Genomic DNA, 24,964 nt, shown 5'->3' on the forward strand with positions numbered 1-24,964 from the left:
CGATCTTCTTGCAGATCTTCTTGCAGACTCTGCCAGGGAGGTAGTTCTCCCTGGCAGAAGTACCTCCCTGGCAGCTCCACACACTCTGTCTAATTCCATCAAGGTCTGCATGTTTTTCCTTTCAATCTCACACTGTTCCTTTTTCTCCTGCCGTTTGAGTTGAACTCGGGAATCCCAAGAATTGGTCAGACTTTTTATAGCTGCAGCTTTTTTCTCTTTCTCCAGTTTTTCACGCTTTTGCTCTGCAGATTCCCGCTCTTTCCTTTCTTTCAGTAACTTTTCCTCCATAAAAGCCCGTTTTTAGCTTCTTCCTTCTTTGTAAGTGACAGTTGGTCGTACACTATTTTTTTACGTATTTCACGACTTCTGTCCTTATCAGGAATGTCGCAGTCCATCAAGGAATCAGACCCTTTATTTATGATCTTGTCCATTTCAATCTGCTTTTGCCGTTTGTATTCAACTTGATCATCCCATGCATCAGTCAAATACTTTTGCATTTTGACTTTCTTTTCTTTCTCCTGTTTGTCAAGTAACTTTTGGGCAAACTCCTGCTTAGCTTTTTCTTGATTAAGCTTTTTCTCCTCAACAGCTTCTTTGACATATTCTTTTCTCCTTATATTCTCTATATTTTCATAGGCCATCTTCTTACATTTCTCTTGAAATTTTACCTGCTCGTGAACATTTTTCTCCCTCTCGTCATGTACATATTCTGACCGTTTGCCTTCACTAACTCTGGGTGTTTGCCTTGGCTTTACCAATCGTTCCTCTGCCTTCTCACTAACCTGTTTGATGAATTTTTGTTCATTTCCACGTGACAAAGACTTTTTAAACTGTATGCCATGTTTGTCCTTTCCAGAATCCTCATTGGAAAGGACAATGAGTTTTGGACAAGCTCTCAACTTGTCAGCTTTAAACTTGTCCACATCCGTGGACAAGTTGAGAAGTTTTTGCCCATCTCTGTCAATTTGCAGCAACGTTTTTGAAGGAGTTTTCTCCCGCTTGTCTCTCCAGTTTTGCACATCCCGTGCGTAGGCATTCGTTGGTCTTGGCTTCTTCTCCTGTAATTTACGAAGAGCAGCTTCGTGTCTTTCTTTCATCTCCTGTACTTTTCGAAATTCATTACGCTGGTTAATGCGTGCCTGAATATCAATTCCGTCTACCAAACTTACAAGGAAACCTGAGCTTGTGCTCGAGTTGGAATCACTTGAGGCGGAATTCTCCTGAAAATCTACGCAATCCTCCCGAATCTCTACTTTTCGTTGCGGTATGGGGGTAGGATGGATATCTTTTTTAATTTTAGGTAATTTTAAAATCGAGTTCCTTAAAGCATGGTCCTGATCCTCAATTTTGACGCTCTTCTTGAATCCAAAATCACATGGGAGGTCTGGGTCAAATATCTTTCTCATCATAGGCATAGGTGTATCAGGCCTCCTGGGGAATCGACGGGGCTCCATCTTGCGTTTCAGTCTCTGGGTGAAAAATTGCACTTCTCTATAAATCTGTTGAGTTCTGCGCATCTGGCTTTAGAACACACGTAACAAGATATTCAAAGGGTTCAGAGCTGATGTCATAGAATCTATGACACAAAGCCTGGGTTCCTAGTGACATCATCAGTTGGGTAGAAGTATAACAGTTGCTATGGTAACCAGGAAAAGCTCTGAAGTGATTCACACTTCTTAGTGAAGGAGATGTTTCAACCCATCAAAACATTTCCAAATAAACTCATTCATATTAACACAAATGTAACTTTTTCCAACAATTTAGACAAGATTCAGCCAATGTGGCTGTAACTGATTTAGGCTTTACAATGTGCAAAACACAATCACCTGGTTTCCCATTAAATCTGCTCAACAGTGTTTTCCTCATCAATACATTTTTTGATGAGGAACCTAACAATAGTTTCTAATTTCTTTTGCTGGCCGCTATCTAAGCTACGGCCTAAAGACGGCGTTCCCAGCGTGTCATTTCGTTCAACCTTAGCTTCGAGCGCATGGGCGTGTGAAAACCACCACGTATGTACGAGCATGCAAAGAGCTGAGAGAGGTAGAGGAAAACAGAATGATTTATTCCTGACGCTCTCTTCCAAGTGACCTGCACAAGTTTTGACTCTCCACTGAAGACTCCATCAACAGTCTTCATGCTTTTTTCATGTGGTTTTGTATGTTTTCCTCCCACAAATAGCTTAATACAGAAAACTTTTCATCAGAAACAACTGATGGTCAAGCAGGTGATGAGCTTTTTCAACCAAGTTCCATTGAACAAGTGGGTAGTTTAAGTATTTCCAATTTATTAGTAATGTTCTTTGACATGTTGTGTTGTACCTTTCATGTTCATGTGTAAATTATTGAATACAACATGTGAATAATTAGTAATTGTAATCCATCCATCCATCCATCCATTTTCTTACACCCTTGTCCCTTAATGGGGTCGGGTGGGTTGCTGGTGCCCATCTCCAGCTAACGTTCCGGGCGAGAGGCGGGATCACCCTGGACAGGTCAACACAGAAAGACAGACAGGACACACAACCATGCACACACTCACACACACACACCAAGGGAGAATTTAGAGAAACCAATTAACCTGAGAGTCATGTGTTTGGACTGTGGGAGGAAACCCGATGAAAACCACGCATGCACAGGGAGATCATGCAAACTCCATGCACCCAGAACCCAGAATCTTCTTGCTGCAGGGCAACAGCTCTACCAACTTCACCACTGTGCAGCCCTGCGCTATGTGCAGAACTGTAAGAACTGGTTTTCTGTAAGAATGTCATACAGAAAACATTTTCCTGAACTCTACTGTGACTTTTCAGCAGTTGATTTTATGTATGCCAATGAGTTTTAGCATAAAAGATTAAATCTCAGCCTAACTTGAATGTTTAAAGTACTAGCATAAAGAGCTGCATTTTTGTGTACAGTGCCCACTTAGTTTTTAGTCAACAGGTCATGTTTGATGAATGCACTAAATCTGGTAGCGTTGCGATTGTATTTAATGTAAAAATTTCAGCACCTCTGCATCAGTACACACGTACCTCATGCTAAACAGTTTTTATGGAATATTACCATGGAAGTTATGATTAGTTAGAAAGTATCGTTCCAATTACTTCTACGTTGTTTTTTTTGTTTTTTGTTCTTTTTTTCCGCTACTGGAGTTTTACTGCAGTTCAATTTAAGACGTTTGTTGAAGTCTGGTGGAGGTGTTGAATACTTTTTTGCTTTTTATTCACCCCTCTAAATCATTGAACTCAGGTGTCACTTCCGTGTCCACAAACGTGTGAAATCCAGCAGTGAGTCCAGTTGTGGAATGATCTTGCAACTAAATATTCCACCAGTAGCTGGAATAGTGGGGTTATAACGAAGTGAAAGCAATTGGGAACTACAGCAACTTGGAAACAAATTGTCAGGTCAGTCAAATCAAGAAGTGAGGTCAATGAAAGCTGAGCTGGGTAAGTGTGCAAAGGTCTTCAAAGTTCTACAGAGTTGATGACAACAGACCAGGCACGTGCAGAGGGGGGGAATGGGGGGGCTTGAGCACCTGCCCTTTTCGCTCCGTGCCCCCAAGTGCCCTTTTGGTCAATTTAAAATTTTTTTTTAATTTTTTTGTATTATTATTGTCTAGATGTTAAAAAGGTAAGGGGACAGTAAACTTCCCTGCCTTACTCCGTTACCAACTTTAAACGAATCAGACATTGTGTTGGCCCATTTTACAAACATTGATTGATGACCATACCAGTAGACCAGAATTCTAATTAGATATTTGGGTACACCTCTGCTTTCTAACTTGCCGAACAGTTTTTGGTGATTCACACGATCAAATGCTTTAGAGGCATCAATAAAACACATAAATACTGTAGTGTTGTGCAAATTATACAAGTCTAGAATCTCCTGTAGTGCAAAAATACATATTTTATATATATATACACATATATATATATATATATATATATATATATATATATATATATATATATATATATATATATATATATATATATATATATATATATATATATATATAAAATGTATTTATTAATTTTTTGTCATAGTACCCCCAAGAATTTAAAACTACTTTCACCCCTGGCGATATACCACATTAAAGAGTAACTAAAGGTAACTGTAGGGCTTTAAAATTTAGCAAACTACACAAGCGCAGAACAAAAGAATGAGTAAAATATGATAAAATGTCAAAGATACGCAAACGATCTCATACTCTACTGAAGCCAAATCATACAATTTAAGGTTTATAAACCTAAGAACACCGTACCAGCTGTCATATTCATGGCAGCATCATGCTGTGGGATTACTGTTTTTTCTGCCATTGGTCCTGGTGCATTACACAAACCAGGCAAAATAGTGGCGAGGATTTTATTCTTACTTCCTCTTCCAAATTCTTCAATTCCACATCAAATCAGCATCTAGATGTCTGAGACGGGGGAAAGCTGCCAGTTCCAACAGGATATGATCAGAAACACAGATCAAATCTGGGTTTGCAGCAGATAAACTTTAAATTTATCAGTTTAAACATCTCAACTTCACTCCTAATAGAAAAAAAAACGAGAAACCATTCAGAAAAGCTGAAAAACAACAAATCCCACTCTTAAATATGAATCATTAAAAGCCCCTAAATAATTTGACACTAATGCAGATGAGTTTCTGACTGGAACTGTCCAGATTTAGTAAAGTTTTGAAAACATAAACAGTGTCAACATTTTACAAATTTTTAAAGGTATATATATATATATAGGCCCCTCTGTCATTATCTCATGGACACTGAACTAAATGCGTCTTTCTGACCGGGAGCTGACAGCGTGTTGAAGAGTTATGGACACCTTGGTTAGGAAGCTCTGTTTTGACAGGTAATTTGACAGGTAACAATAGTTCGGGTCGGACCAGAATTATTTGCCTGATGGTGGCTCAGGCTTCTCATGAGTTTACATTTAATGAGTTTGGAGCACACAGAGAAAACCTAAAGAGAATATGATCTACTTATTGTAGTTCAAGTAGAGGAATAACAGTTGACTGTTGAGAGAGGAAAGAAATTAAAGTGCAGATCCGTTAGGCAGAAACAAGCGCAGAGCGCTGGGCGATAAATGCTCCACCGTTACGCTCCAATTAATCACACATGAGACGACAAACGCCAAATATACAATATATAGTTACACTGCTTACGTTAATGGTGTTTTAAAAACAAAACCAGTAAAAACTTAACTGAGTTAATATGTCAGATTCCCTCCTCAGCCTCATTTTGATAAGAACAGAGAGCAGTTCGCTGGTTTCTGTCCAGACTGTGATCAGCTGACCACTTGGTGCTCAGACAGTTTCAACTTTACGCACAGAGAACATCGTGGAGCTCATTATTAATCATACTAAGAACAACATCTGTCAGAGAATCATCTCTGATCTGGACGCTTTAACGGACCAGAGACTTTGGAGCTCCTAGCAGCTGATCTGCTTCTGCGGGGTTTTTCTCCCGCCGATGGAAGTCAGTGCGGGATCAGGAAACGATCAGAGTTCTGCCGTCTTCTAATCACGTCATTTCGGGAAATGTTACCTGATTTCTAAAACGTTCTCGCAGAGAAATAATAAATGTTTCGTTTGATGACTACAAATTGGAAATAAAATGATTTTTTCTTTGACGGTCAACGAATAAACTCCAGCGCAACCTCTGCTCTGAACTATGAACATTGTCGGCCCCTCTTCGGTTTTTTCTTTTTTTTTTTTGCGGAGGATCAATAAATAACTTATTGGTGTTTTACCATCACCACCAGGTATGAAGTGCTTTAGCCTTTGAGTTGCACCACAGCGCAGCACAACTGAAACACCCAGGAGAGGAATATCAGCTTGTTCTTATGAGTATAAAGGAGGCTGGTATCGTGCCTGATCTAAATCTATTTATTTATGTCATCACATGGACTTATATAAAGTTTTATACATTTTCTTTTAATATATTTATTATTGTTTTTCTTCTTTAGATATTAGGTTGACTTAGAATGATTCCAAATAATGTGCAGGAATAACCTGGCGCTGTTACATGTCAATCATCTGGGGGGGCCACTAAGGGGGCCAATCAGATGACTGGGGGGGCACTGGCCCCCCTGGCCCCCCCTCTAGCTCCGCCACTGCGCGTCGCAGCAACCGCTTACTTCGATAATAAACCTTGGTGTCTCCGCTAAATGAACGTTACTGCGGTCAAAAGTAAGCTCAACAGTTGACTTCTTGTTATTAAAACCATTCCTTACTGGTAGAAACACAACTGGGATGAAAATGAGTGGTAAATCTTTCAAATTAAAGGCAGCAGGACTGGGTTCAAAAATATGGCGGCGACCAGAAATGAATGAGCGTCATGGAGACGGCAGGTGTTGCCTTCTATACACCAAAATAATGTGGGAGTTAAGAGTACTGGAAAATTGTTTACAAGAAAGCAGTCCAGAAAATGTATTTAAAATGAGGTTAAAGATTTTGTTTTTATTCACTCATATTTTAATTTCTATTGGTTTACATGCCTGAAAAGTTCTTGCAAACAGCGACCATTTATCAGTAATTACGGTTATAATTTGAAGAAAAATATAATTTTTTTTAGAAATTCTTAAAGTACGCTTTGTTTACACTAAATAGGCTCTGAATATTTTTTTCTGCCATTTTAATGTACAATTAGTGATACTCATGTAAATTGCAGATTTACGACATGTTCCTGAAAACAAGCTTGCTTTAACACTTTCTCGTTTACTAGAAGTAAAAGAAAGGATTTAGCAAAGGAATACTAAGCAAGTTTGAATAAATTGGGCCGTTTCCATCAGCTACCACTGTGATCAGTTTATTTCTATATAGCTTTTCAACATTTACATTATGGTTCAATGTACAAATCCCAACAAACTGGTTATTTATACCCCGTCACAATCATAACAACCGTGAAAGGTTAAAAAACAAAAACAAAAAAATATATATATATTCACAAAAAGTCAAAACAGATTTTCTTCACAATGCAAATGATTGATTTTAAGTGTTGGAAAAACTTCAACAAACTGTTAGCTGCATTTTTTTTTTCTTCTTGTCTGATTAGATTACAGATGTCATGTTTTTGCCCCGTTTCGGTCCTTCTGTGGAAGTGTAAACACGTTAAATAACCGGTCACAGGGCTCATTTTTACCTGGTTAATGTTTCCTCTGTTCTGCATACATTTAGGCTCTGTACTTGTTCTGGTAAAACAAACTAAGGATGGTAACATTTCTGAGGTAAATCCTCAGAAATGTTTAAAGTACAAAACGGACCACTACAACAAAACTCGTGATTGAATATCCACCCCGTGTTGTGATTTTGCAACGACCTGAAATGATTGTTAGCTGCAAAAAAGAGACAGAACCTTTGAGATTTGATTTAACGCAATCCAAAAAAAAAAATACTCCACGTCTGCAGCACGAGTGATTTTCAGCCCAGATTTAAACACTTTTCAGGTTGTTTAAAGATCTTATATTAGCAAACTTTAAATAAAAAGTCGCAGAGAAATTACGTACCTTTAAAACTTAACATGAGCAATCCAGAAATGCCGTTTACACTGCAAAAACAAACTTATTTTTGGTCTGGCTTCTAGTTCAAATATATAAGCACACTTTAAAAAAAAGACAAAACTAACTTGTAAGTAACTTTTCAGCAAAACATTATTTCACTTATAACAAGAGAAAAATGTATTAAGTGAAATAATCTACCAGTGTACCTAGTACTTTTTTAATCAATAAATTATTTACTTAAAACAACCTATTATTTCTTGCTGAAAAGTCACTTGTAGGTTAGTTTTGCATTATTTCAAGTGTACTAAGATATTTTAACTAGAAACCAAATCAAAAATACTTGAGATTTTGTGTTTTTGCAGTGCAGGTCTTTCAAAATCAGAATAAAGTTCACCTTTATAGAAACAAAACTCCCTGGTCAAGATGTGTAAAAAGCTTTCAAATCATGTTCTCTTTTATTGCTGTTGTAACACTGAATTAGTTGTTTTTAACAAAAATCCCTGGTGCAAAAAATTGTGGATACTCCTTTAAAATAAATGTAACCATTGCAGTTTTTGAACACCGTCTACAGGTGATGCTGTGGGGCTTATTGTATTTCAAAAGTGCATTAAATTTACTTTATTAAATTAGTATCTAAAGTATCAACAAACACCTGTGATTTTATGAAAAACTATTTCTAAATATGTTTTCTCCTTGAATTTATTTTGACTTTTTAAGTTGTTTTTACACATCTTTACCAAACGAGGAAACACATTCTTCTGCATCTGTATGAAGTCTTTTTCCTCCCTAATTAATACATTGTTTATGTAATATGTTTTTTTTTTAATTGTAAAAACTGAATGTGTTAAAGTATATATATATATATATATAAAACCTAAAGTATTTAGAAATCTTAAAGACGTAATTCTGGAACGAAACTCTTCAAAACCCGTATTAAACATGAAATCTGATGCAAACATGGTGGGTGAGATACATTCAGGAAGGATCTGAGCTTCACACTGACGACATCCTTTAAGGATAACAATCACCTCAGTGGGGTTTGGAAAGGCCACAGATCAGTCGTCATAGTTGTACAGTCAGTATGTCGCTACTTTTTTCTCCAAAGACGTGAGGAAGGAAAACATCGACTATGAGAACAACAAAGGCTCCATTGACCGAGTCAAAAACCAGCTACACTGCAAAAACACAAAATCTTACCAAGTATTTTTGGTCCAGTTTCTAGTGCAAATATCTCAGTTCACTTGAAATAAGACAAAAGTAACTTAAAGTAACTTTTCAGTAAGTTATAGGAGCTTTTTTAAGTCAGTATTTGCTTAGTATTGATGAAAAAAGTTCCAGTTACTTTGGTAGATTATTTCACTTATATCATGGAAAAACGTCTTGTTATAAGTGAAATAATCTGCCAGTGGAACTAGAACTTTTTCATCAATATTAATGAATTATTTACCCAAAACAAGCTCCTACATCTTGCTGAAAAGCTATTGTTAAGATAGTTTTGCCTTATTTCAAATGTACTAAGATATTTGCCCTAGAAACTAGAACAAAAATACTGATGCTAATTTAAAAATAATTAGCATCAGTATTGTAAAATGTAAAATGTAACTTTACATTTTACAATGTTAAATGTAACTTTTTGTTTCTCATCATATCGATCGTGGTTTATATCAAGGAAGGCATCAAGCAGTGTAGTAGAAGTGAGAAATACTGCCACCGGCACACAGCAAAAAACTCAAATTTTACCAAGGATTTTTGGTCTATTTGTAATGAAAATATCTATGTGCATTTAAAATAAAAAAAACTAATTTACAAGTAACTTTCCAGCAAGATATAGAAGCTTGTTTTAAGAAAATAATTCCTTAATATTGATTGAAAAAGTGCTAGTTCCACTGAAAGATTATTTCACAATCAACTGGAACTACGCCGTTACCGAACAACGCCTGCCAAGCCCAGCCCGTCTCCTAGCAACCAAGTTCTAGTTCCGCAGGCAGATTACGTCATTTATAGCAAAACCTCTTTCTGTGTTATAAATGAAATAATCTGCCAGTAGAATTAGTACTTTTTCAACAATGTTAGGTAATTATTAAACTAAAACAAGCTCCTATATCTTGCTGAAAAGTTACTTCTAAGTTACTTTTGTCTTATTTCAAGTGAACTATGATACTTTAACTAGAAACTAGACCAAACTTACTTGGTAAGATTTTGTGTTTTTGCAGTGTAGAGCGAGAAAAAAAAAAAAAGTCGAGTATTAACTGGCTGTTCTCAGCGGGTGGAATTTGAACCATGCATTGATTATCCAAATGGAGCAGAGGGGCGGTTTCTGTCCTCTATGAAGGCTTTTCTGCATCCTAACGGAAAGATCTCCTCCAACTTTTTGTGAAATATCCTTTCCAACTTGAAGAGAGTGGCTCACTGGCTTGGAATATGCAGAGATTCTTGGGAAAGTGTTGACTTTAACATGCATTAGCTTATGAAGTCTACTCGGAGCCCACAGAGTAGCTGCGGTCCGATACATCAGAGCGGCACAAAGCTGCTGTCTTCGCCATACAGGACGCCTTTCTTTCAGGGAGCAAACCCAAAGGCCAGATGGGCTGCAGGGGCCTTCTCTGTTTGAGACAAAATGGCTTTGAGGGCACTAGAGACCTTCGTCCAATGTGACCAGAATACTAAACACCATCCTCAATGCGCATCTTGGGTTGTTTTGTCTGTGGCAGTTGAGAAAAAAAAATACAAAACCTACTTCATATGTAGTGGAAAAAACTCTGAATGTTAATTAAACGGTGAAGAAAAACTGAAAAACAGTCAAATGGTTCTCTGATCGTCAGACTCTCGTCGTACTGGGATGAGTTTTTCACCGAAGCGTCCCAAGCTGCTGATGAATTCACACGGTGTCACAGACACCATATTAATGCTACACTGTGCTGGAGTCAACAGTGAGTTTTCTGATAGTCGGCCTCAAATCGATGTGCTCACATTCAAACAAAGACCCCACTCAGATCCGTCACAAAACAAACCGGCTTCCCTTTCTCTCATTCCTCCATTAGAAGAACTCGATCTGCAACTCCTACAGTTCCTGCTCCTCCTCCTCAAGTGTGACCAGTCCAGGTGTCTGCAAGTCCGAGATACTCTGGGTTTTCCGCAGTGGGGGTGACGAACCCGTTGACGTGCCTGGTGATGTTTCCGTTGCTCTCCTGAGTTGCGGCGCCGTCTCCCGCCGCTCCCGGCGGAGCGACGTTGGCTTTGTCCCCGAGGTCCAGGTAGTACGGGTTGTCGAAGGCGGGGCAGGCGGAGTTGACGGGGATTAGGTACCCTGGGTTCTCAACGCTGTGGCCGGACCCGAGGCCGTTGGGGAGCCGTCGCTCCACTCTGGAGCCTTTGCGCGGGAGCGTAGTGGGTCGCTCAGGGATCGCTGGTCTGGGATCCAGCATCTCCTGGTTGACGTACTCTGAACGATGAATGAGGAGAGTCAGAAAATCAGAAAAATCTTTCAAGGCCGTTGACTATGGCTGCAAGTTAACGATTAATGAGTTAATCCAAAGTTGATTGATCTTATCCATCAACAAACGGCAGCCATTTTCTTAAAAACCCGAGTTTTCTCTTGTGTCAGTAGGGCCGACTATTTTTTTCAGTGGAAAAGTAAAACACTTAATTCTCCATGAAGTCTGTAGTTGCTCTTGAGGAAATGTTAAGACTTTCCTCAACACTTTACCTGGCATAGATGGCCTCTGACTGTGGGCATGACTCCTCCTGGGCAGGGAGTGATGGAGGTGATTAGGATGATGGAAGCCGTCCGTCTCATCAGTTTCCAGGTCACACTGGCTCCCTCTGGGGTAGGTGGGGTCTTTGCAGTAGCGTCCAGGGCTGGACGGCGATAAGAAATGTCCGTCTGGAGTCGCATCCAAGAAGACGGAGTCAGACTGGCCTCCTGCTGAAGTGGTCCGAGCCAACTGGGGCCACAGGCCGTTGGACATGTTGGCTCCCGCTGGCAGGGTGGGGCACTGGCTGCGGCCCAAAGTACTCAGAGACGAGTACATGCTCTGAGGTCCGCCAGCGGCCAAGGGCTCAACATCCAGATCTTTGCTCTGCTGGTGCAGGAAAGAAACAGTTTAAAGGTGATGAAAATAAAACTGATATGTGTTTACAAGTGAAGACATTTACAGCTTCGATAAACTCAGAAAAACAGAAACAATGGAGTTTCATCATCACCATTATTCACTAGAGACAAACAGATTCTGAAACAAAGGCGGCCATGTTTGGGAGGGAGTGAGGGAGGGATGGATGGAACCAACCAGTAACCGTTCTGACTAAAACTGGGATCCAGTTAGAGCAGGTCCCCACTGACCCGGTAGGACTGGTGGCGGGTCGGCCCGTTGGCCTGGGCCTCGTCGGCCCTGGTTCTGGGGAACAGGTTGGGCTGCGGTACCAGGTACTCCTCGGCGTCCATCATGTCCCCCATGTTCTCGCCTTCCTCCAGAAGCATCCGGTAGAACTGGCTGTCCACCGGGCTGCAGGAGCTCATCTGGTCGTCGTTCTGGAGGAGCAGAAGGTTCTGGTCAGGACTCAACAGAACCTCAGGAATATTACAGCTGTTCTTTAATTTCAGCATGGAACATAAAGCATCAATTATTTAGAGAGAAGTTTAAATTTATTGTGATTTTTGTCCAGACGGTGCAACTGAAACCAGCCAGCTCTTGATTTCAAGGCTAAGTATTTTAGTAATTGATTATATTCTATTATTCTCACGATTAATTGGATAAAAACTTTGACACATTTTCGGCTTTTCATCCAACCACGTTAGTCATTTCTATACATTACAAAAACATTAAATAATTAAATTCCTTTTTTAACAAAGAAAATAAACATTTTATTCCTTCAAAAGCAACAACATAGCATTTTTTCAGAATTTTAATTGGGTTAAGCTAAAATTACCACTTGAGAATTTAACACAACGTTTTTTTTATCTTAAATACAAAATGTTAATATTTTTTGTACAGTGTAGGCTCAATCCCTGCTCTCAATATGTTGGCCTTTTTTGAGTCTGTATAGGCCAGTAAACGATTAATTAATTACTAAATTAGTTGACGATTATTTTAGTAATCACGATTAATGTTTAGTCGATTAGTGGGGCTGTAAATATCAGTCTATATTTATAATACTAATTCTGTGTGAGAAAATCCACAGTAAATTCCAACCAAATGTTAATTTTTAAAGTCTTTGCTGTAGTTTGTTATCCTGAAAAAAAGGAAGATTCAATCAAATACTTTTCAAAAACCTTAAAGTTACTAACAAACATTCGTATTACGTTTACTGCATGAACACAGCAACAAAACACAAGATGCATTAAGATAATACAGACACCCAGAAGTTAAACATTTGCAGCCTTAGTGAAGTTTACCTGAATGACCAAGTAGCGAGACGGATCTCTCGCCATGGCGCTGAGGTCCTGAACCAGATCTTTGAACTTGGGCCTGCTGTCTGGATCAATCATCCAGCCTGCAAAGCAAACAGAAAATTATTAGATTTTCTGTTTCAAAATCAAACTCTTTTTACCCCCCAGGGCAGTAAATGAACGACTGGGCTGGTGCCGTACTCACATTTGACCATGATCATGTAGACGTCTATGGTGCAGATCGGGGGCTGAGGAAGCCGCTCTCCTCCCTCCAGCAGATCTGGGATCTCCCTCGCTGCAATGGTGTCGTATGGCTTGGAGCCGAACGTCATCAGCTCCCAAACCGTCACCCCTGAAAACGACAGAGTTTGGTTTGTCATCTGACGTCTCTGGGAAGAATCCACTTTGAACAAACCTTGGTCACATGTAAGTAGTAAGTAATAGAAAGTTTGCAACTGAACTCTGATGCGGACAAAAACACAAACTCTGGTCCGCCTACAAACCTCGGTCTCCTTTTGGTTGAAGTGAACTCTGGTGCGGTTTGAATGCATAAATGGGGTCTCTGGTCCCCTTTTGGAGGGGTCCAGAGGCCCCTCCAAAAGCCAGAAGTGGACTAGAGCGCAAGGCATTCTGGGTAAATACAACCAAAACAAACGTGCGAGTCTAACGATAACGGCAGAAATGGCTCCTGGTCTGTTGCTAAAGACAAAACAGAAATCCTACATGTACTAGAAGTTGACGATTTCGTGAAGAAGGAAGTTGCGCTCTTGCCTTCTTTTGAGGTTTTTGTGTCATTTCCTTCAGTGGTTCTTGGTGCAGCGCCACCACAGGTGAGGAGGGGAACAGATGTTTCAATTTTTTTTTTTTTGTTTGTTTGTTTGACAGTGCGGCGTGACAGAGAACCACACCAGCTGAACATGTAACAAATGTTGTAAATTTGTTCCCCAATCAAACTGAGTCTGGACCATGAGCTGTGAAAATGCCTTTACTCTAAACTACAACCAAGAGTGCATTCACAGCAATCCTGTTTAATCCGCTTTAATCTAACTCTAGTGTGTTTGCGGAGGTGTGAATCCACAATTGAACTCTGGTCCGCCTAAAAACTTCAGTCTTGATTCTGTTGAACTGAACCCTAGTGCAGGTCAAATGTGAACGCCAAGCGAACCAGAGGCCACAGCAAAACCAGGAAGAGGATGAGAGTACAGGGCATTCTGGGTAAATACAACTAAAACAAAACAGTTAAGGGAAAAAATGGCTTGTGTTTTTTTACCTACAACCACTAAAATCTAATACTACTCCATTTCTGTTTACATTTTGTAAAAAAAAAGGATGTTTTTATGTCATTTCCTTCAGTAGTTCCCCCCATTCGAGGAGGGGAACGGGTTTCTCAATTAGTTTGGTTTGTTTGACAAAATGTAAAAACGAAACACACCAGCTGAAAATGTAATAAAAGTTGCATCTTTGGTCCCCAGCCGAACCAAGGTGTGAAAACATCCAAGTATCACTGACCATAGCTCCAGACGTCACTCTGATGGGTGAACTTCCTGTGCAGAATAGACTCCAAAGCCATCCATTTAATCGGCACCTTTAAATCCAGAAACACCAGTCAGGCAATGGAAGCTGAAGTTCTGATGTTGTGGTTTGGTGTCGTAGTCCAGCCTCACCTTTCCTCCATCGGCGTGATACTCCGTCTCGTCTATGTCCAGCAGACGGGCCAGGCCGAAGTCGGTGATCTTCACATGGTTTGGGTTCTTCACCAGAACGTTGCGGGCGGCCAGATCTCTGTGGACCAACCGAATGTCCTCCAGATAATTCATCCCCTATGCCAACACACAGATCCATCAAGCTGAAGCCGAAGCAAAGGGCAAAAGCAGAAAAACCAGAGAGTCGTTATCCAGAGGTACCTTGGCAATCTGGACACACCAGTTCAGGAGGTACTGGGAACCGATGCGATCCTTGTTCTCCCTGACGTAGTCGAGGAGGCAGCCGTACGGCATGAGCTGAGTGACCAGCTGCACGGCGGACGTCAGGCAAATCCCCAGGAGGCGACACACGTAAGGGCTGGTGACCGACGCCATCACAAACGCCTCCTGGGAGCAAACAGACAGGAGATGCTGTAGGACTCTGGTCCGGAAACACATTTTCATTTTGGGTCACATCAGGATCATGATGACCCCAAAGAGACGGTTTTATTGGTAAGACCCATTAACATAATCTTAAAATATTAATAAATAGCGGTCTCTGCATTCTATAAGTAGTTCTTAACATTAAGTATTGAACATGTTTTCACATTGATCAGTGCCAACAGCATATTGTGATTGTTTTTGTGATTTGTTGTGCTAAATTAGAAATATTTGCAAGAAATTTTGCTATACGTTTTGCTTACGTTACATGTGACAATAACTTGACATCAAGTAAGGCTGAAGAAGCAATGTAGTAGAAGTGAAAAATACTGCAGAAAACTCAAATCTTACCAAGTATTTTTGATCTATTCCTAGTGCAAATATCTTAGTCCACTTAAAATAAGACAAAACTAAAGTATAAGCAACTTTTCAGCAACAAGTAGGAGCTTGTTTTATGAAAATAATTTCTTAATAGTGATGAAAAACTACTAGTTCACCTGGCAGATTATTTCACTTATGTCACAATCAACTGGAGTTGCGCCGTTACCTAGCAACACCAGCCAAGCCCAGCCCATCTCCTAGCAACCCAGTTAAGACCGTCTCCTAGCAACCCAGTTCTAATTCCAGTGACAATTACTTCGTTTATAGCAAAACATTTGTCCATGCTCCAGTGGAACAAGCACTTTTTGATCAATATTAAGAAATCATTTACATAAAATAAGCCCATATTTCTTGCTGAAAACTTACTTGTAAGTTAGCTTTGTCTTATTTCAAGTGTGTTAAGATATTTTCACTAGAAACTGAACCACAAATACACAAGGTTTGTGTTTTTTGCTATGCAGATGGATGCTAGCTCTACTAAACCCAACAATTTTTACCAATTTTTGCAAGCATGCATTAGCGATAAGGCTAAAAATGCGGGAATCAGTTGAATTTTTCCCAAAAAATGGAAGGACTGATTGATGTAATTTGGTGTCTAGAGTGTAGAGGACCTCATAAAAAGCTATATTGGTTGAATTTGACATATTTGCTTTAATCTGTTTTTAACTCACATCAAGAATGTCTTTGTTGCCTTTCGGTGAGGTGTTCTCTCTCAAGACTTTAATGGCCACCGGTATTGTTATGTGTTCTCCTTCTGGAGCCCACACCCCCTAAAACAGCAATTATTTTTGGAAAAAAGAAAGTTATCTTAAATATATTGGCAGAAAAAGAAAAACACAAAACATTTAGTGTGCATACCTTATAGACAGTCCCAAAGGCCCCTGCACCCAGAGGCCTGAGCTTTTTCAACTCCGTCTCTTTCAGGATTCGCATCTGAGCCTGGTTCGGAGACGCGCCGCTCGGCGTCAACGGCTCCACCAGCTGGAGAGAGGAAACACGGCGCAGATTAAACACAATATCAGTCTGATAAAAACAAAAACCCAAGCAAACTGTGATCCAGTCACTGCCAGCGCTCACCTCCTGCTCCTGCAGGTACCTCCTCATGGTCTCCTTCCTCTTCATTTTCGTCTGTCTCTTCAGATAAAAGACCAGCAGACCCAGCAAGATGAGGAAGAGTGCGACTCCACCGACTGCAGCAGCGACGGTTGTGCCCGAACTAAACAGAGAGGAGACGTTTAGGAAAAGTTCTGATATGGACATGTATTGTGGTGCCTCAAGGATCGGTTTTAGGTCCCAAACTGTTCATATTGACATGTATATTTATATCATTTGAGGATGATACCAATATTTTATGTTCTGGTGAGAGTTTACATACAGTTTGCATATGTAACATGGATTTATTTTAACTTAAAATATGTTTATTTATTCTTTAAATTTATTTTGTTTAGTCAAGTTGTTTCTCCAGACATTTATTGGTGTAATAAGTTAACGTTGCTCTTGGCAGTTGGTGGTTGCCATAGTAACCAGTAACTGAAATCTCCTCCCACTTTTTTTCTGTTAGTGTTTGTAACTGAGGTATGTATTAGGATCAGCTCCGTTTTCTTTACAAATGTGATATTTTAACATATTTTTAGACAAATTTAATATTATACATTGCTTCATGAGTAATGTTGCTGTGTTTTGTGTATGTTTTTAACTGTTATTAACATTATCCGTTTTAGCCTGGTTTAATTTTACAGTTGTTAGCTAGCAGCTAACTGCCGTTAGCCAACAGCAAAAAAACACAAAAATCTTTTAGTTTTAATTTCAAGCACTTTATTCAGTATTCTTGCAGTGCTACTTAAAAATATTTGAAGTTCAAGTATTTTCAGGGATTTCAGTCATTCTTAAAGCAGCATCAAAAGTGTGATTTTACCCAGTCTTGGTGTCAATGGGGCAGCCTCTCTCATCCATCATGGTGCAGCTGAAATTAGAGGGTCTTGGTGTGAGTTACTGTCACATGTTCAGTGTGTTTGCTTGGGTTTCTCAGACAGCATGTGCGTGTTCACTCACGACAGTGTGCAGTTAGTGTTGCAGGGCAGACAGTGTCGCGTTTCATTGCTGTATTTCCACACAGTTTGTTGATCTTCCTTCACTCCGCTGGGACAACGTTCCACACAAATCTTTTCATCCTGAAAGTGCAGACACTCTGTGCAGTGGTCTGCACCCTGGAGGCAGAGGAAGGTTTAAAGTGAAACGAGAACTTATTTAAAAACATAACCTCACTTGACCACAAACATGACTTCCCAACGGAGGCTAAGTGCCTTACCCCCCAGGCAAGGATGCCCATCAATCTGGGTATTGGTGTATAAATGTGCGCTCGTTTGTGAATGTCACTGGGTGAATGTGGCTTTGGTTTAAAGGACATTTAATGGCCAACCTTTTTATCACTGCGGACCGGTCAAGACTTGGAAATGTTGCTGCGGCCCAGGGGAGGGGTGGGGGGGAGGCGGGGGCTTTCTGATTGGCTGAACCGTCAGCCAATCAGAAAGCGCAGTGACGTAAGAACATAGAGGAATCCCAAACAGCTGACATAGAGCAACTGAGAGTCCGGTGGATATCGGAGATGATATGTGGAAATGTTTATTATTTTATGTAAAGGTCATTATTATATATGTTTATGTTTATTCAGTTAAAAATGTTAACCATGAAAAAACATATTCACCTCCAAATCATAGTGCAGCAAATAGAGCGGCTGCTCCCGTCGTCTTTTATCCACCGCCTTTTCTTTTTGTTACGTCTTTATTTTTCTTAAAATGAGTCCACAAACTATCACTATTGTTTCTACATCATTATCCATGTTTGGTTATTCTAAATTCCGGTATGCTATGCTGGGAGTTTTATGGATTTTCTTCTGGAATCGCGATGTTCGTGACTGGAATCAGTTAGTGTTGCTCCTGCCTTGGAGACACGAACCGATCGAACCTGTTGTACTTTTATCAGCTCTGTGGTCACAGAGGTTTGGAGAATCGGCCGACTTGTAATGTGGGACTTACCTAACCGGTCCGGGATAAATCCATTCTCCTGTCTCTTCGTGGGGCCTTTTCCCCTTTGCAAAGAAACTTTCCAAAATCATCTGATCTGTTTCTTACTCATTTTGCTGCTTGTGGGCTCAGCGTTGGTGCGCAAGTAACAGAGAGAATCCGGTTAAAGGATTTTCAAAATAAAAGATCCTCCAGACTCAAATAATACATAAAAAGGAAATATTTAATTATTTCTTGCGCGGTCCACGGACCGGTACCGGTCCGTGGACCGGGGATTGGGGACCACTGCCCTATGGCATGGTATGCTATGGTATGGTAAATGGTGTTATGGTATAGCGTGTGGTATACATTATGATACATGCTGTTTGGTAAACAGTGGTATGTTGTGGTGTTGTACAGTATGGCATCTTACCGGGCCGTGGCAGGATGCAGAGGCGTTCAGAGGTCGACACTCATCATGACAGGTTTTGCACAAAGACCCATCAACGTATTCAGGAACAGCTCTGCAACAGAACGGATGCAAAAGATGAAATATCACATCCCAAACCACAGTCTGGCTTCAGCTGCATGATGTCATTAGACGTCTCAACCAGAGTTAACTACGTTATATAGAGAAGGTAATATCATCATTACCTCATCATGTTTTTAAAACAATTTCTATTAATGTACTTGAATGTTAAAGTGTCAAAGCAGACGTGATGTTTGGACGACCTTTACCCCTGATAGTCACACTGCTCCACACACACGGTGCCTCGCTGGAACGTCTTGCATGACACGCACTGGCCGGGCCCCGGGCCCCAGCAGCCCCCCTCACACAGCGGATGGCAAACAAGCCTCTCCTTCTCTGGAAATACAAACAGCAAATGAAGCACATAACACCTTTTAATATGCGATTTCTGTTGGCTTAATATCATGTCAGCAAATCTTGAGAATAAAATTGTAATATCACAGGAATAAAGTCACAATATTATGACTTTATTCTTGTAATTTTATTATTTTTTATTTTCTTAGAATGGTCCTAATACCCCATCATACTGTTGCTCTATTGTATAAAATCCAAGTAAAACACGCTGAAGTTCATGGACAAAAAGTTTTAAAACCTTCCAGGGGTGTGAATACTTTTTGCAATGACTTGTGAGCGCCGGGCGTTGAGCTCCAGACCAGCCATTTTGGTTTCTACGTTTCCCGTCTGAGCGTTGACCTACCGCACACGCTGGGTTCCTTGTTGAGGCTGACGATGCGCTGCGGCCCCTCGGTGGGGTGGAGGATTGACGCCCAGGGCAGAGAGTCGGTGTAGCACAGCTCCGAGTTGTTGTACAACAACACCAGGCCTCCGCTGACGCTGCGCAGCGAACGCAGCCCCAAAGACTGGATGTGCAGATTCTGGATGGCCAGTGAAAACACGCCCCTAAAACAGAAAACACATCAACATCAACCCAGGTATGTTAACGAATAACACACCTGACTTATTTGGCTGCGATAAAAACGCTTCCCAGAGACTGTGGCATTTCCTGATGGTCAAAGCGTCAGAGCTGGCTAATAATTAGCATTTATTACCGTTACCAGACGGAAAAACGTGCAAACAAAGAGACACTGTGAGTGGATGGACTTTAAAAGGCAGGCATTCAGTGCATTCAGTGTTTCTGGGTCTCCGTTTAACCATTTAGGCACAAAATGGCCGAGCGTCGCAGTTTCTGGGTTTCTAGTTGCAAAGAATTCAAAAGAAGAAGCAGAGATACAGCAAGAATAAAAATAATAGGAATTTAGAAAATGGATTCAGTCTTATTCACTTCAAGATGTGGTTCATTTTTACATACCATAGAAGAAGACACAAAGTTGTTAATCTTAAACATTATAACTCAGAATTGAGAGAATGTAAGTATAGAGCCGGCCTAAGGTACAAAAGAACTATGTATCTTCACAAACTCCACCATAAATTCTTTAGTTTTAAGTTTCCTGTTGGAAAATCCACTTGGTAAACTAAATATTTAATGTCTAGGCTAAACAGACTACATTTAGTCTAGTTAGCATGAAAATACTTTATTACAGACCAAATGACCCAAATTATTGCTGCTATTTTGACAGCCTATAGGTGGTTATGCTGTTTTAAACCTAAAGATAATTTCTGTTGTTAAAATGTTGTTATTTTCCAGGCTGTAGTAGCTGGTTTGACGGTCAGAGGAGTTACTGGGACTACATCCGCCTGGCATGTGCTAAAGTCCCCAACAGCTGCATCAGCAGCATTGAAAGCATGGAAAACATCAACGCATCTCGAGCAAAAGTGAGTCACAAAAATCCAACCTGAGTAGCTATCTGTTAGAGGAACATAGCTATCAGCATAGCATAGCAGCTAGAAGTTAGCAGCACAGCAGCTAGCACCATAGCGCTGTGGGTGTAAACTGCAGCCGTGTTTCCATTTGATGCTTTCAGGGTCGAGCCTGGATGAGAGTCGCCCTCATGGAGAAGAGGCTGTCTGAGTACATCATTGATATCATCAACTGCGGAATTGCATGTAACGCAACTCTGCATATTTTTCATTGCTTGCAATATCACTGACCCGTTCAGACATTCGCAAAGCTCTTTCGAATCGACCGTTCAGGTAGTTTACGACAATTTTAGTGATTGTATTTCGGAGAAAATGTTTCATCATACGCCGACAAACCAGAGTGGAGTGATGGGGCCCCATCACGCCACGAGAAGGGGAGTCCAGGACTTGCAGCAAGACTTTGTGGTGCTAAAGGTGGTTCAACTCCCCATGTCTTGATTGTCTCCCAGGTGTGTCTCATTCCCTTGATTACCCCATGTGTATTTAGTCTTACCTGTTGTCTCTGTTCTTCGTTGGATCCTTGTCTATTGCTGTCCTACATACGTTGAATGTGAGTTGTTGCTCTCCAGTAGAACTGATAAGTCCTGGTTAGCTTAGCTCTTGTTTTCAGTCTCTAGTTATCAGTTGCTACCGGTATTAGCTGTGTGCTACTCTCTGCCGTGCTGCCTGTTCCTGGACTGTTTGAGCTTTATTATTCATTAAAATCATCATATTCCTCATCTTATCTGGGTCTCAGCGTCTCTCCTCACCATCACCTACCACCCCATCCTGACAGCGAGAGAGGAACCGAGGAAAGGAACCAAACCCACGGAGGTTGCAGCCTCTGAACGGTGCGACGCTCCAAGAGCAAATTTGAAAAGTCAACAAACTTAACAAAAAAGTGAAATTTAACATGAAAAACTGTAGAAAAGGGAAAAAAGAAGAACAATCCATGAAAGTATGAAAACAGAGAACTTGATCAGAAATCATTTCTATTTCAGGAAGAAATCGATTCTTAGACGAATACTTTGTAATAAATATGAAGCTTTTGTGTTGTTGAGCTTATGTGTTTGCTGCTATAAAAGTAAAGGAGGAAGGGGCTAGGAAATGCCTAATTCACTTACACTTTTAACCAGCTTTCCTAGGAAAGCTGGTTAAAAGCTGGTTCCTAGGAAAGCTGGTTCCTAGGAAAGCTGGTTCCTAGGAAAGCTGGTGATCCTAGGAGTTGTGCTGCTGGGGCTTCATGCCCCCAATGCAGACAATCCCAGGTGAGGAACCAGACCAAGTGCAGCCCAAACATCCCTTATGATGAAAACGACCGTTGGAAACTAGAGATGTGCCGATCAGGTTTTTTCCTGCCGATCACCGATACCGATCACATAATTTTTTTTTAAAATCATAAGCACTACCGGTTACATTGTATGGAAAAAGGAACCATGAATTCACCTTAATTTAGACAAAAACTTGTTTTTAATAACTTTTTCCAAGAAAAAAACAAAACAGGCATTGTGGAAATTGTACTACTATCAGTAATACTGTTTTTAACAGACTGATAACATATGAAGGCTCTGAAGAGGCTAAATAATGCAGAGCCAAAATAAAACCTCTCAACATTGCCAAAAGATTCAAGTATAAACAATCCTGAGCTACTGAATGAAAACTTCCTGATAGCATGGCGGCTAGCTGATTACTGCTAGCTCTGATTGGATGTTTCTTAGGATTTGTTGCTGCGCGTTTGCGCAGTGTGAAGGAAAGAGGAGACCAGCTGCACAGGCAGGCTGCGAAATGAGAAGCAGGTGATCGGTAACAAGAGACCGTGATCGCAGATCATACACTTTTTCATGGAAATCGGCCGATTATGATCGGTGGCCGATCGATCGGCACACCTCTAGTGGAAACAGATTCACTCAAAGAAATAACTCTTTGGATTAACACAAAGCATAACATTTTTATATTTGTTTATTAAGAACAAGAGTAAATTTGGTTTGATTAATGCTTTCTGCATAGATTAATTGACAGATTTTAAACAGTTTAAATTATTGGATCTAAATTTAATCTCAAATATTGCTGAAAAGTTGCTTGTAAATTAGTTTTGTCTTATTTCAAGTGCGCCAACATATTTGCATTTGCAACTAGACCAAAAATACTTGCTCAAATTTGAAGTAAAAAACCCCCAAACTTTTCTTTTACAATGCAAAAACGCACAAAAAAAGTATTTTTTGGTCTAGTTTCTAGTGCAAATATCTTTGCACACTTGAAAAAAAAAGACAAAAATATTCAACTAAACATTTCAGGAAGATATTCTAGCTTCTTTTAAGTCAATAATTAATTTAGACTGATGTAAAAAATACTGGCTACACTGGCAGATTATTTCATTTACAACATGGGAAAACATTTGTTACCATTAGTTGAAAGTTTTTGTCTTATTTCAAGTGTACTTACATATTTTCACTGGAAACAACACAAAAAAATACTTGTATCTTTTCAGTGTACTTAATGTATTTTTCATGAAGTAACAGAAATAGTGTTCACTGATTGCTCTGGTTGTTAAAGTCGACAGAAAATTTGCTTGACTTGAGTCATCAGTTAGCGATGCTAGCTGTGAACTTACATGTAGAGCATCCTGCCTCTGATCACCTTGAGGTTCTCAAACACTGAAAGGTTGCTCCATTCCTCCGGCCAGGCGTCGATGTACAAATAACCTGCAAACAAAAAAATCACAACACTCAGGACTTTTGAGTGGCCTTGTCCAGGAACTTTAAAAGCTTTGCAGATAAAAGCCAAACATGCCTGCAATCTCCTCCAGCTTCCTGAAGCCTTTCAGCTGCTCCAAGGTCAGGCCGGATGAGTTGGTCACAGGGTCCCTGAACGAAGACAGAGAGACAACAAAAAATAGAAATATCCTTTATTAGAAACAGATTCACAAGGATGGAATTTAAAATATATAGAATGTTATACAGAAAGGGCAACATTTCAACATAAATACTAAAGTTATAAGTCCAGAGCAATGTGCAACCGAGTTGTTTATGTAAAAAATAGAAGGAAAAAAAACACTTTTATTATAATATAATGTCAGAAATAAAAAGGTTTCCAGTTACTAAATGTTTACACTGCAAAAACACAAAATGTTTCCCAATAATTTTGGTCTAGTTTCTAGCATAAATAGACTTGAAATAAAACAAAGCTAACTTACAAGTAACTTTTCAGCAAGAAATATGAGCTTGTTTTCCTTAATATTGATGAAAATGTCCTAGTTCCACTGGCAGATTACTTCACAGCGAACTGGCACTCTGCCGTTACCTAGCAACATCAGGCAAGCCAAACCCGTCACCTAGCAACCCTGTTGCTAGGTGACGGTAAAACAGAGTTTCCACTGGTAAAACAGAGTTTTACCAGTGGAACCCTGTTCCACTGTGTACTATCTTATCTGAAAGTAAGATAGTAACCTATCTTACTGAAAGGTTGCTTTTAAGTTAGTTTTGTCTTATTTCAAGTTTACTACAAACTAGACCAGAAATACTTGGTAAGATTTTGTGTTTTTGCAGTGCGTTACATTTGTATTTATTTCCTTGCCTGTGTACAAGGTTTGTACATTTTTCACACAGTAAAATTCAAGCACTTTTCAAGCATTTTCAAGGCAAGTTTACAAACTTTTCCAGCAGCAGACTTTAACGATCGAAACAATACAAATGAACTAAAGAATACAGTTTAAATTCACCATTTTATGTCATTAATTATGTCTCGTGAGCAGAGAAAGTAGAATACTGAAATTTTATGTTTTGAAATGTCTCTCTTGCACACTTTCTTGAGAAAGTTACAAAAACGTTCTTGTTCAGTTCTTTATTATAAAAATAATTTAGGTAAATGTAACTTTTACAAAAACAACAGCGAAAAAATGTGTATGTATTTTTGTTGTAATGCAAAAATACAAAACCTTCCAGAGTAATTTTGATTCATTTAGTGCACTTAAAATAGGGCGAAAGTTAGTTTCAAGTGACTTTTCAGCAAGAAATGGGAGCTTGGTTTAAGAAAATAATTCCTCAATATCGACTAAAACGTACTCGTTCTATTAGCAAATTATTTCACTCATAATGTGGGGGAAATGTTTTGTTAAACAAGTAAAATAACACATTTTACTTGTATTGCTTAATGTTTTTATCAACATTAAGCAATTATTGACTTAAAATAAGCTGTTATGTGTCACTGAAAGTTACTTGTACATTAGGTTTGTTCTAAGAAATT

The 24,964-nt window shown here is 39.7% G+C and overlaps 1 protein-coding gene across 4 annotated transcripts in view; it reads right to left on the bottom strand.

The window, feature by feature from the left end:
• Nucleotides 1-6,797: 6,797 nt before the first annotated feature.
• The window catches only part of erbb2 (erb-b2 receptor tyrosine kinase 2), a 35,621-nt gene continuing 17,454 nt past the window's right edge, over nucleotides 6,798-24,964 (bottom strand). For 3 of the 4 annotated variants that reach the window (XM_081600515.1, XM_081600519.1, XM_081600518.1), the window contains 18 exons: nucleotides 23,513-23,586; nucleotides 23,334-23,424; nucleotides 19,623-19,825; nucleotides 19,135-19,261; nucleotides 18,830-18,920; nucleotides 17,447-17,601; nucleotides 17,310-17,357; nucleotides 16,472-16,610; nucleotides 16,253-16,375; nucleotides 16,066-16,164; nucleotides 14,795-14,980; nucleotides 14,555-14,710; nucleotides 14,400-14,475; nucleotides 13,096-13,242; nucleotides 12,897-12,994; nucleotides 11,844-12,032; nucleotides 11,211-11,586; nucleotides 6,798-10,946 (listed from right to left, as the gene is read on the bottom strand). In XM_081600515.1, coding sequence (XP_081456641.1) covers nucleotides 10,588-10,946; nucleotides 11,211-11,586; nucleotides 11,844-12,032; nucleotides 12,897-12,994; nucleotides 13,096-13,242; nucleotides 14,400-14,475; nucleotides 14,555-14,710; nucleotides 14,795-14,980; nucleotides 16,066-16,164; nucleotides 16,253-16,375; nucleotides 16,472-16,610; nucleotides 17,310-17,357; nucleotides 17,447-17,601; nucleotides 18,830-18,920; nucleotides 19,135-19,261; nucleotides 19,623-19,825; nucleotides 23,334-23,424; nucleotides 23,513-23,586 — 2,737 coding nt within the window. In that variant the 3' untranslated portion in view covers nucleotides 6,798-10,587. The remainder of the gene's footprint in view (nucleotides 10,947-11,210; nucleotides 11,587-11,843; nucleotides 12,033-12,896; nucleotides 12,995-13,095; nucleotides 13,243-14,399; nucleotides 14,476-14,554; nucleotides 14,711-14,794; nucleotides 14,981-16,065; nucleotides 16,165-16,252; nucleotides 16,376-16,471; nucleotides 16,611-17,309; nucleotides 17,358-17,446; nucleotides 17,602-18,829; nucleotides 18,921-19,134; nucleotides 19,262-19,622; nucleotides 19,826-23,333; nucleotides 23,425-23,512; nucleotides 23,587-24,964) is intronic. The other variant, XM_081600516.1, reaches the window with a different exon arrangement.

This window comes from Poecilia reticulata, chromosome 19 (assembly GCF_904066995.2).
Source record: "Poecilia reticulata chromosome 19, P_reticulata-male-v2, whole genome shotgun sequence".
Lineage (NCBI taxonomy): Eukaryota > Metazoa > Chordata > Actinopteri > Cyprinodontiformes > Poeciliidae > Poecilia > Poecilia reticulata.